The 12,779-nt window shown below is 57.4% G+C and overlaps 1 protein-coding gene across 1 annotated transcript in view; it reads left to right on the forward strand.

The window, feature by feature from the left end:
- Positions 1–8,219, forward strand: part of UMODL1 (uromodulin like 1) — a 68,082-nt gene extending 59,863 nt beyond the window's left edge. The window contains exons 21-22 of the mRNA XM_057306823.1: positions 3,445–3,646; positions 7,120–8,219. Coding sequence (XP_057162806.1) covers positions 3,445–3,626 — 182 coding nt within the window. The 3' untranslated portion in view covers positions 3,627–3,646; positions 7,120–8,219. The remainder of the gene's footprint in view (positions 1–3,444; positions 3,647–7,119) is intronic.
- The last annotated feature ends 4,560 nt before the right edge of the window (positions 8,220–12,779 follow it).

A 12,779-nucleotide genomic window follows, 5' to 3' on the forward strand; every position in this document is an offset into this window, starting at 1 on the left:
AGAAAAAACATTTAGAAACACGGCATCTCCCAATTGGTGGAAACTTTACATTTTAATTGTGTACATGAACAGAAATATTGTTGGAGACTACGGGGGTGAGCTAGACTGGCAGAGAGATCCCTTCAGGACTGCCCCCCTCCCACCCCGTGTCCACACTTTGTTCCCTGTACACCCACATTCTGCCCACACCCCTGATGTGCACCCACACTCTGCACCCCCCACGTGTACCCGCCCTCTGCACCCAACGCGCACCCACGCTCTGTGCCCCCCACGCGCGCCCACGCTCTGCACCCCATGTGTGCCCACATTCTGCACCCCCACGCGTGCCCACGCTCTGCGCCCCCCATGCGCTCCCACGCTCTGCACTCCCCACGTGCGCCCACGCTCTGCACTCCCCACGTGCACCCACGCTTGGGCTCTGCCATCCCCATCGCTCCCACTGCAGGGAAGACTGAGAATACTTAGGGATTTCAGGGCACATGGCCAAGCTCGCAGCTGGTACCTGGACAGGCTGGGCCTCTCAAGGCAGCTCCTGGCTTCTCCTAAACCACCTTGTCTTCCTCTCCTGGGGCTGCACGGGCTTCTTTTCCCCCAGAGCTGCAGCCCTCCCACCACCTGTGTGCATTTTCTGGGGCTTAAAGCAGGAGAAAATACTCTCTCACCGTTCAGGAGACCAGAAGCTCCAGAGCAAGGTGTCAGCAGGACTGGCGCCTGCTACGGCAGCGAGAGAGGGTCTGTTCCAGGCTCTCCCAGCTTCTGCTCTGGCTCGCCTCGGCTTGTACGATCCCATCACTGGGTCTCTGCCTCTGTCCTCACATGGCGTTCTCCCTGTGCCTCTGTGTCCTCATGCAGCCGTCTTCTTATAAGGACGGGGGCATATTGGATCAGGGGCTTCTCCCGCTTCAGCGTGACCTCATCTGAACCTAACTTGTTACATCCGCAATGACCCTGTTTCCAAAGAACATCACAGACTGTGCTACTGGGGGTTAGGACCTCAACGTATCCTTTCGGAGGACACACACAGCACTGTGCATTGGTGATGTGAAGGAAGAATCCATCTGGGCATCGTCCTTGAGTGTGTGCTGCCAGCACAGCTTATATCAGCATCACAATTTTCTGATTTAATTTCTGGAACACTTCCATAGCCATTTGCTTTGCTAGACACCTCATTATTTCTCACCCTCCAGAGTTTCTTTGTACAAAAAGGAAGAGGAAGTTTAGGTGATGTCTGCCAGATGCTCAGAAGTTCCCGCAGGAAGGGTCTGGAGCCATCACTGAGGCCACTCAAGAAGTGAGGAGCCCGGGGGTCCCCAGACAGCAGCTGGGCTGGAACGCACACCTCTGGAACGGGCTGTTTTCCCTGGGGTCGTACCTGGGCTGGGAGGTTCTCTATCACCTTGTTCCCAGGACGTGTGTCCCCTTCACCAAAGCATTGATAGCTTCGTGCCTTTGCAGAACGACTGTGTGTGACCCCAAGTGACCATGGTAACCGTCCTGTGCGTGGGTGCGGGCTGCCTGAGCTATCCTGGTGGAGGACCAGTTTGTTATTAAGAGACTGACGGGTGGTCCAGCTGTGTGACCCGCGTGCAGGGACAGGTGGACACCCCCACCCAGGGCAAGGATCATGTTGCAGGATGTGCTCGCTCTCGGCTCCTCGCTATCTCACGTGGACTGGTAACCATTCTTGGGCCACGGTAACCAGTGGGCAGTGCTGGCTTGGGGGTCCCTCCTGGAGTGGCTCTGGGTCAGTGGGTCCGTTAGGAGCCTCTCGCTGCAGGTACAGAAACCCAGGGGGACAGGCAACAACCAAACCAGCTCCCTCGTCTGTGGAGCCGGCAGGCTGGGGCGGGCTCTAGGCTGCACTGTGGAGCAGGTCTGTCCCCTCTGTCCTGTTCCAGCGCCCTCTGCATGGTCCACCCCACTTGGGCCAGCAAGATGGCCCGCGCCTGAGGCGCCGGAGGGAGGCGGGCCCGTTACAGCACCGCCCCCCCGCCCCCTGCCCCGAGGCTGGATCTAGGGACCAGCCATGTGGTTGTTGGGGAAGCTGGCTGTCCAGAGTCTGGGCGCCTTGGGGGTTGTAGTTGCTCCTGCAACTGTCCCCAGGGGCTTCCGCCCTCTGGACGAGGGGATGACCTGTGTTCCAGGCAGCCAGGAGGGGGTCCCAGTGCTGTTGTTGGAGACCACCTTGCTAAGTGTGCACACCTGTGCCGTGCCCTGGGCGACCCGGAGTAGTGGCCACACAAGCAACCACCCAGGAATCAGGATCCGGGTGCCCCTTGTCCCCCAGGTGGACACCCCACGATGCAGGAGGACGGAGGTGAACATGATGCAGCTGCCCTGTCAGTCGGCCACACCTACTCTCCCTGGGCTCCATGGCGCCCCACCTTCCTCATGGGGGTGGGCAGGTCTCTCCCCTGGGGTTTAGGGGGCAGGCCAGAGGGCTGGCTGGTGGCCTTCTTCTTTCTCTGGCCCCGTTTTCTCCTGCAGTGAAATTGAGGGGAAAGTCACACATCATGCAGGGAACCGTCTTGAAATCAACAGTCCAGTGGCATTTCACACATTCCCCATGTTCTACAACCACCACCTATCTCGAGGTTCAAATATTTTCATCTCCCCAAAAGCAGCTCTGCACCAGTTAGGGGTCCCTCCCTGCCCCCTTCCCTCAGAGCCTGACACCAGTGTGCTTTCTGCCTCCAGTTTCGCCCGTTCTGGATAGTTCTATAAGCAGGTTCGTACTACGTGTGGTCCTGGTGACTGTCGTCTGTTACGGCATGAGGTTTCCGAGGTTCCTTCATGTCGTGGCGTGCATCAGGACTCGGTTCCTTTCTGTGGCCTGACAATATGCAGTTGTGTGGATGGACCACACTCTGTTTACCTGTTCCTCCTCTGGTGAACACCGGCGTTGTTTCCAGCTTTGCGCCGTTGTGGGTACTGCTTCTAAGAACGCGGTGTCTGGGCATTCAAGTCCCAATTTCCAACTTTTTTGGGTCTGTGCTCTCCTCTATTGTTATTGGCCCTCTGGGTCCTGGGAAGGCCCACACTTCTCTGTGCTGGGCCCAGCCACGTGTCCACGTGCAGAGCCCAGCTGAGCCCTCCGCCTGCCCTGGTGATTGTCCAGAATGCCGGGCAGGCTGAGCTGTCCTGGCTGGTGCGCTGCTCTCTTGGGGTGGGGACACCTGCTTGGTCACCTTTGGGAACGCACACGCACAGGCACGTGTGGCGCCTCATGCCACGGTGCTCCCAACCAGTCACATCCAGGTATTATGGCACAAAGGAGCAGACACTCGTGGAGATCTTGCTCCGTGGCTGTTCTGTCCCAAGCCCTCCGTCCCACCTTCACCGCAAGGTCGGAGTGCTGGGGCCACAGGCGGTACCAGGCCCTCGGAGATGCGTCCTTCCTGGTTTGGGCAGACCTCCCACCTGCGCCCGTCTCGTTCCCTGCAGGTGAGCGTCCAGGTGCGGAGCCAGGCCTGGGAGCTGGCTACCTCGTCCTCATCGTGGTGGCTGCCTTTGCCTTGGTGGCAGGAGCAGGGGCCCTCGTCCTCGTGCACTACCAGAGAATGACTGGCAAATACAACTGCAGAGCCCAGTCGGATGACTTCAGCTACCAGGTGTTCTATGAGTAGGAGGCCCGGCCGGCCTGGAGGTGGGTGAGGAGCAGGACGCCCCCCAGGCACGCATCCTACCCTCGCCACTGGTGGGGACTGTACAACGTGTCCGGTGGCTTTGGGAGAGGGCAGGTGGCGGCTGTCAGGTTTCGAGCCCCGCAGTGGAAAGCCACGGGGACAGTCGCGGGAGGGGAAGTGGACCATCGGTTGTTAGGGACCAGGTTCCATCGATTTGCACAAGCGCTGACTCCACGGGGCCCGAGGCAGCACAGTGGGATGAGACAGGCCACGGGTGCCCCTCAGCTCCCACTCTGCCCCCCACATGGGCGGCCCCGGGTGAGGCCCTGAGCCCCTCGTGTCTTGGTTTCTTCGTTTTCCCTCGTTTGTAAAAGGGCCGCGTGACGGCAGTACCAGGTGCACGATGCCGTCTGGCTCCTCGAGTACCGAGTGAGTCCCTGCGATCATTCTCTGTGCTGTGTCCCTGCGGCCTTGCCCTGGCCGCGCACCGTCCCTCGTGTCCTGGATGTTGTGCTGGGCACACGGCGTCTGTGCGCGGCTCTGACCGGCATCCGTGATTTTAAATACTCGAGCCCCCGAGTGTGAAGACGCTCTTCTGAGCTGCGGCAGGGCGTGCGGGCTCCTTCCTGGGCCCGAGTGCCGCTGAGCACAGACGGTGCCGCACGTTGTGGAGTATTGTTAGTACACGCCTTTAGTGGGGGACCAGGACTGTTGTTTCTGTCCAGGTTTTGAGATTTTTAAAAAAAAAGAAAAGAAAAGATTACAGGCTGCCTTTGGGCACCTGTCTGTGACTGCTGTCTGAAAGCGCTGTCAGAGTCCATGTGGTTACGGAGGCGACAGCAGCCCAAGATTGGCTCTGGGCCCTGGGGCTGCACCAAAGTGTCCTGGACACCACCCTGCACCTGCGCCCCCTCACTTGAGCCCCCTCACCTGTGCCCCTTACCTGCACCCCCTCACCTGAGCCCCTTCACCTCCTCATCTGCACCCCCTCACCCAAGCCCCCTCACATGTGTTTCCTCATTTGCACTCTCTCACCTGTCCCCCCGCCCCCCTCCCTTGCACCCTCTCCCCACGTGCTCTTTGGCCCCTCTGGCCTGCCCCCTCACCTGGCAAGAGTCAAGGGCTCAGGAGGTGGAACTGAACACGGATTTCGGTGTTCTTATCTGACATTGTTGGCAGGGACGGGCTTACTTCTGTCTTGCTCTCTCCCCACACTCACAAAACCTAGCATGGGAGAAGAAGCACTCCGTAGGAATTTCCGGTGAGAGAATGGCAACCCCTGCCCCCAGCAGCACAGACTTGCCCAGGGCCACATCGAGTCACCCGTGCTAGGGGACATTCCGCAGGGAATCCCCCCACCCCCGGCCTCAGTCCTGCCCCCACACTGGCCTCCCTACCGGGCACGGAGGGCGCTGCCTGGCACATGGGGTGGCCATGCCCACCCTTCCTCGGCAGACCCCCACTGGCTGGCTGCAGGGTTGCACGTGGCCGGAGGGCTGATTTCCTCCTCTGTCCTTTGGTGCGGTGCTTGGTGCCCAGCTCCTCCCAGCAGTGATGGCTTTCCCCCCAATTCGGCTGGGCTTCCTATCTGCGTAGTCCCCAGACTTGAGGGGCTGCCTCCCCACGCCCTACGTAACCCTGTTGTCTTACTAGGGTTCTTTCTCTCCCCTCTCAGGCGGGCTCTAGGGGATGGAACCTGTTTCCTACCGATAATATTAACAAACACCCAGGAGTGCTGAGCACACAGGTGCGCCAGCGCCCTTCCTAAGCACCGTACAGGAGTTAGCTCACCCGCTGTGCACGAGTTAGCTCGCCCACTGTGCACGAGTTAGCTCGCCCGCTGTGCACAAGTTAGTTCATCCTGGTTCCCACAACTGCATGAGGTTGTGTTATTACCACTTTTACAGATGAGTGCCCTGGGAATGTAGCTAGGAGGGGACAGGCTGGGATTCAGGTCTGGGGTCCATTCTCTTAGCTGCTGAGCTGCAGTGCCTTAGACTAGACATGACCAGCCAGCCCTCCTTAGACGAGCGTGGGCATAACTGGCAGGCATTTAGAAGGAGGCTCCCGGGCTCTTCCTTTCATTGGAGACCTGGAGAAGTTGTATTTTAGCAATTTTCTAAGAAACCCACAATTCTCTCGGTGGGGCACAGGCACCCAGCAGTGCAGGGAGCAGCTGTTGTGGTCAGAAGGATAGAACCTCCTGGAGCCTGGGACCCTGAAGTCCCTGGGGAGGCAGTGCTGCTCCCACTGGTCAGGGCTGTCTGCCACTCTAAGGGCCCCAGACAGGTGGGTGACTGGCAGTAAGTTTCGGTTCAACTTTACACTCTATAAATAAGACTGCCTAGCAAGGTGCCTTCTAGTCCTTGGTTTGGGGACCACAAAGTCTGAGTCAAGGAGGCCCTCCAACTTACTGACCTGTTGCATCCTTTCGCCCACCAGGGGACACTGTCGTGTAGACATGCCCCTGTCTCAGTGTCATGCCCTAGCCAAGGCTGCCTTTCCCACATTCAGCTCTTCATTCTCTTGAGAGAACAGAACTTCGAAACAACCCGGCAAAGTGTGGTCAATATGGGTCCCATCCTTGAAATCAGGAAATTGGGCCCAGAGAGCTCAGGCGAATCCTCTGAGGCACACAGCAGAGACCAGATTAGCACGCTTCTCCAAAGGGCGATGTCCCTGTCCGGGTGACTTCGTCTCCGTTGAAGAAGGTCCAGGAGCTGGTTCTGCAGACAGTGGAGGGATCATGTCTCAGACCCTCTGCTCCCGGGACGCCTGATAGCTTATGTGCGCCTTGTCTAGGTTCTTAGAACCATTACAGTTCAGCTGGGAAAGGCTCGACCAGGGCCAGCCCTGGAGGCCAGTCACCGCCCTGGATAGAGTGACAAGGGAATTTCAGTGAATTTTACTAAATACTTATAACACGAATCTCAACGACGATGCCAACGCTTGTCCCGCTGAATTTCAAAGGAAAGGTGGTATGTTGGTGCTGAGGTCACTCTGGATGTTCCCCCTCCTTAAAATGAAAACATCGGAGGGAAAATTGGCCTCTCCTCCTTATTTTCTCCCGTGGCTTCCATTTCCAAAATAAAAACCATCTGTAACTGGTTCTCAAGTTCCTGCAAAAATCTGCTCTTTGAAAAACATAAAACCCTCCCCACCAGGTGGGCCCTTGGCGCAGCCGCATTCCCTGTGAGCCCTGTGTGTCGGCGTGTTCTCTGCGGGTAGTATTAAGGCACAAAGGCCCTGAGGCTGTGGCTGTCTGGCTTAGTCACGGGATGCCAGTCCGCAGCCACCATGGTGCCTGTTCCTCTGTGCCTTCTGGGAGCCACCGCCCTTTTATTTGGGCACAATCTCTCACTGTCCAGTAAGCGTTGAAGTCCTGTCCTTGGGGTGAGGGGACCCCTTCACTACCCATGCTCTGGGAATATTCCTGCGTGAACCTCTCCTTCCTGCATGCACAGTGACCCTGGTGACCTCCTTCTCCATGCAGGTAGCTGGGAATCAGCCTTGGTTTGGAATCCATCAAGCATCAACAGAAGCCTGCTCTGTCCCACATCCAGAGCTTGGATGAGTCCCAGAGGTGGTGAAAACACAGCCTCTGACTGATCCAGGAGACCCATCATCCATATAGGTCCCAGAGAAGCAATGCCCACCAGGTGGGTGAGAGGAGCTGTTGGAGAGGGAGGCAGGGTGAGGGGGATGCCCAGAGCCTCAGGCATGGAGATATTCAAACCAAGCACAAATGCAGCCCTGCCATCATACAGATCACCTCAACAGCCCTGGAGCTCCCAGACTCTTTACCATCCTAATTAGTCCAAATGGCCCTTTCTCGTTTTGCTCACCACTGACATCTGTTACCTGCCATCCATCCATCCATCCATGCATCCATCCATCCATCCATCCACCCATTCATCCATCCAAACACCCATCCATCCTTCCATCCATCCATCCTTCCATCCATCCTCCACTCACCCATCGAGCCACCCATCCTTCCATCTACCCATCTAACCATCCATCCATTCATCCATCCATCCATCCTCCCACCCACCCATCCAAACACTATCCTTCCTTCCTTCCTTCCTTCCTTCCTTCCTTCCTTCCATCCATCCATCTATCCGCCCACCCATCCTTCCATCCACTCACCCACCCACCGCACCCATCCATCCACCTTTCCATTCATTCATACATTCATCCAACGCTGTCAAATACATAATATTTCACATTTGCAAAGATATTTGACAGTTCCCATGAAGTTCTTTTAACAATAGGTCAGTCGTAAATATACTGCAAATGTTATTTCTAGCGGGCACATATTCTCTTGAAGTTTTCTCCTGCATTACCAGTATATTGTTTTTATTTACACAACAGTGACTCAAAAGATACTCTATTAGGGGTGCCTGGGTGGCACAGCGGTTAAGCGTCTGCCTTCGGCTCAGGGTGTGATCCTGGCGTTATGGGATCGAGCCCCACATCAGGCTCTTCCGCTATGAGCCTGCTTCTTCCTCTCCCACTCCCCCTGCTTGTGTTCCCTCTCTCGCTGGCTGTCTCTATCTCTGTCGAATAAATAAATAAAATCTTTGAAAAAAAAAAGATACTCTATTAATATAAAGATCTTTATAAGTAGAAATAACATTATACACACACGCACTCACTATTTTATATTTTTCCAAGAATGAGGTACTATTTACCCATTACCCAGTGGGAAACCAGAGAAGACATGACCAAGTCATTCACATAAGGTCACAGATGAATTAATAAGGAGGTGGGTGTAGAATCTAAATTTTTATTTAGGATGTTTTCCATGACACCATACTGACAACGCTTTTTACTTCACTTAAAACAAATGGAATTGTATCTGATAGCAAGTACCTGAAAGTATAGGGTTTTCCTTGCTGAACTTAGAATTCTAACATGGTCATAGTTTTCATTCATGAGATTGATTTTGTTGAACGTAATTCACTGCTATTAATACGGAGCAGTCGGAGGGTATGACTGTTCTGATTTAGTGGACATTCTCAGAGGCAGTACAGAATTACAGTGTAGTGTGTGTGGCTGGACTGATTCTGAGCAAGGAGAACACATCGCACGGGACGTTGACGCACGGCCGTGCTGGCTGCTCTGTTCGGTTCCATCCCGGCCCGTGTACCTGGCGTCCACCGAGGGCGGGGTGCCGCGCTGGGCGGTCCGGGAACGCCACGAATGTGTGTCTGCCTCTTCAGCTGCAGCCATGTGTTCTGATAATTGGCTCAGTACCTGTCACTTGCCTTTCTAGAAAAGAGGCAATAAATGTTCAGTAAATCTGGGTTTCAAGACCCATGATTCTGCGGGTCCCACGTGATTGTTCTCACTTTACAACTGCAGAGCTGGGGCTGTCCTGCAAGGCTCCCGCAGCGGGACAGCGAGTAAGTGGGGCCGCTGGAGTGAGGCCCGAGCCTGTCGGTTGTACTGTCCCTGCTCCCGCTAGGCTGCTGCCGCGGCGGTGATGGGACCGGGAGCACGACCATGAACCTTCTTCCCTTGCTCATCTGATTGTTGCAACAACCCCATGAGGTGGAAGTCACTGATCCCATTTTACAGATCAACAAATTGAGGCTAAAATTTTAAGTTACTGCTCTAAGCAGCTGTCAGTGGAAACCCAGGCCTTGTCCCTCCCAGGTCAGGCTCTTCCAGAGAAGCCCTGGTTAGTTCACTGGTGAAGAATGGGAGCCTTCCAGGACCCTAGAACTCAGAGGCCCTCTGAGCTGTGGAGAGACCATCTGGGAGCTCAGCAGGGTCAGGGGCTCCGATTGGCTGAGGTTCTGGATCCCTAGCAGTTCCCACACTCAGACACTGCTGACAGCCCCAAGTCCTTCCTGGCCCAGGATTTCGGGCTGATTCCCGCTGTGCCGGAGGGTTAGGGGGCAGTAGGCGAGAGTCCCCCGCCGCTCCCTGTGCACCCTCTACCCGGGCTGCACTGCCTCATAGCTGCCACTAGATGGCGCTGCAGACCAGGGCGGGAGGTCCTTTTGTTTCCTAGCAACCACCCTGTTTCTCCGGTTCGTTCTTTTCTGCTCCATTTGAGCCTTTTGCCCGCAATCGAAGGGAATCTGTAATTGTTCTGCAGGGCTTAGGGGTCCTAGGACACGAGCCTGCTGGGGTGGGGCCCAGGGGTCCTGGAAACAGTTCAGGAAATGCCGTCAGTCTTCTAGGGTGTGTGAGCGGTGCATTACTCCCATGTGCTGACCTGGCATCTGTGTGGGCAAGGCCCAAGTGGACCCTGTCTCCCACCAGGGCTGCCCAAGTGAGGGAGACGCCTCCTCCCCCTCCCTCTCCGTGTCTGGGAGGGAAAGGGCAGCCTCACCAGGAGACCGTCTCTACGTGCCGCAGAAACCCCTGGGAATGAGCTGGCGAGGCGTCTGGCTTCCCTACACGGAGACCCAGGGGGACCACAGTGCCAGCTTGCAGCAGGCTCTCGGGGCTCCAGCAAAGTGGGAGATCTGGCCAGCTGGAGAACAGGGTTTGCACCACAGAGGAGAAGCATTTCTGGCCTGAATAGAGCTTGGGCATCTTTCCGGGTCTCTGTGCCCCAGAGGTTATGGTCAGGCAGGGCTGGGGACATGTCGGGCGTGGAGGGGAGCGAGGGTGGCCCCAGGCTGGCCCCACAACTCTGGACACTGAGTCTTGGCTAGGTGGGGAAGGGTCATTCCCAACACCAGGGACTGGAGATTCTCACTATCCCAGACCCCGGACACCAAAGTGATTCTGATGGAAAGAAATTGATGGTAAGGACTTGGCTGGGAGTTCCTGAGAGTTTGTACCCCGCAAGGTGGCACGGAATTGTGGGAGTCAGGGTGGCGTTGCGATTGCGGGCACCGGCTCTCCCACGTGGGCATGTCACCTAGTTACTCTGAGCCTCAGTTTCTTCACCTGTGAAGTGGGGATGGCGCTCGCATTGGTCAGGGAGCTTTGGGCTACAAAGTAGTGGAAACATCCTCTCCGACAGGCTTTAACGATAAAGACGATTCATGGCCTGTTGCAAATTAAAAGTCCAGGGCAGAGTGGGCTTCAGGTGAGGCTCACTCTTGCAGCTCCCAAGGACCCAGGTTTGCTCCATCAGTTTTGCTCTCCTTGCGTGGTCTCAGCTTCAACTCTCAGTTCTCTCTCAGTCCCCCAGTAACTAGGGGAAGTAATCAGGACTAGGCGCTCCTTCACCCTGTGCGGCCAAAGAAAGACACTGTCTCTCCCAACCACTGATCGAAGGAATTATGTCTTGGTTGAAGCATCCCGGGGCACGTCAGGGGGGCCGGCATCCTGCCAGCCAGAGGTGCGCGGAAACCGCCGCGCACGGGAGAGAGCCGGGCTCCACGTTCTGACCTGCACCGCTAGCATTCTGAACGCAGTTGTAAGGCTGTTGGCCTCTCTGCCTCACTGTGGGGCTGGCCTGTCTCCAGGCTCTGTGGGCTCCTCTCCCAGCGGGCTTCTGGGCTGAGGGGAGGGTAACACAGTCTTGTCAGGTGACTTGTCGGGACTGCTCTTCGTGGGCAGACGATGCCTTCTTACTGGATTGTTCGCACAGGAAGGGCTCCCATCTCCTCCTGGAAGCCCTCCCAGGGATGAAGGCAACCGGACAGGGCTCGAGGGGCTCTGGGCGATGCCGACCCCTTCAGAAATTTCCCCGAAAGGCCCTGATGACCGGGGGTGGACACACATGGCCCGTTTCTTGTTGCCACTGACTTGGAGGGCCAGTGTCGGCACCCCGAAACTGTAGGAAGAGAACAGAGGCCCCAAGATATTAGTGGCCTGTGCCCAATCTAGCAGCAGGTGCTGGAGCTGGGCCAGACTTCCCAGAGGGCGGACAGCAACACGCGAGTCCCACACGTGCTCCTGGGCGCTCCGAACTGGGGAGGAGGGTTTATGTCCCCGTAGGTGAGAGGAAGCCTGGCTCCCCACGGCCACACCGGTGGTTTGTGGCGGGACCTCTTAGCTGCTTGAGTATAATGCGCCAGGGCCTCCCCCAGCCCGGCCACGCCGTACCCTTGATCTTCCCTCTCCGTCTTCACCACTCAGGGCCGCAGAGGGGAATATTTGAGACGACACGGGGTGAGCTCGATGCCGGCCCCCCAGGTGGGGTGGGGTGAACATGAGCCCCACGCCTGCCCTTGCTTCAGAGCCCTCCTCCCTCAGGTGGACCTGGGCAGAGTGGGGGGCTTCACTCGGCATGACCTTCAGGGGCCGGGACTGTGGGGCAGGACCCTCAAAACAGCAATCCCTGGTCTGTCTGAGCAGCTGTTGGAAGCCCTGGGACATCGTCTTCCCGGGCCCCCTCATCACGTCACCTGGCCGCAGTGGGGAGCCCTGGTCAGGGAGGTGGTGGCCCATGGAGGAAGCCGGCCATGGAGGCCTGGTGGCAGGTGAAGGGGGCACCTCGCTGCTCACACCATGCAGGAAGCTGCATCACCGTGGCCCGTATGGCCTCACACCCCCGTGGACTGGCCGGCTCGTCGTCCCTGACCTCCTCTTTGCCCGAGGCAGGCCCCCCTCATGCACCTCCCCCACTTGACCAGGGCCACAGTGACCTGCTGTCCCCCAGTAAGGTCCCCCGCCTGCAGCCCATGCTGAGACGAACATAAGCCAGCCTCTCCGGGGTCCTGGGTGCTCAGGACAGGACGGCAGACTCAGCAGCATCCTTTCTCCTTCCCAGCAAGGCTGGTGTGATTCTTCCCCCTCTCAAGGGCAGACAGGACCCCCCACCCTGCAGGAGCCTTCTCAGCAGCCTGTCCGTTCACAGAGGCTGTTGACTGGTAAGCTGGTCCTTCTGTGTCCTCCTCGGGGCATAGGACCCCGACTCTCTCGGCATCCCCAGCGGCTGGGGTGACCCAGGTTTTCAGGATCACACAGAGCTCCCCCCTCTCTCCACTCCCAGAAGGAGGCAACTTTGCAGGGGCCTCTCTACTGGGCGCCTCCCTCCCCTGCAGCCAGGGGCACAGGAACAACATGGGGGCGGGGAGGAGGCTCGAGATCAAGGTCGCTGTCCCGGGGCGTGTCCACTGTCCTGCTCTGGCTCCTGCTTCTTGGCCCTCAGCTCCCAGGGCTTCCCAGCTCTGCGCCCGCCTGCTGCTGACCAGTGCCCATCAGGGGGTTACTCCGCCTCAGGGAAAGGAGGGTCGGGGA

Source organism: Ursus arctos, unplaced genomic scaffold (genome assembly GCF_023065955.2).
Source record: "Ursus arctos isolate Adak ecotype North America unplaced genomic scaffold, UrsArc2.0 scaffold_4, whole genome shotgun sequence".
NCBI classification, from domain to species: Eukaryota; Metazoa; Chordata; class Mammalia; order Carnivora; family Ursidae; genus Ursus; species Ursus arctos.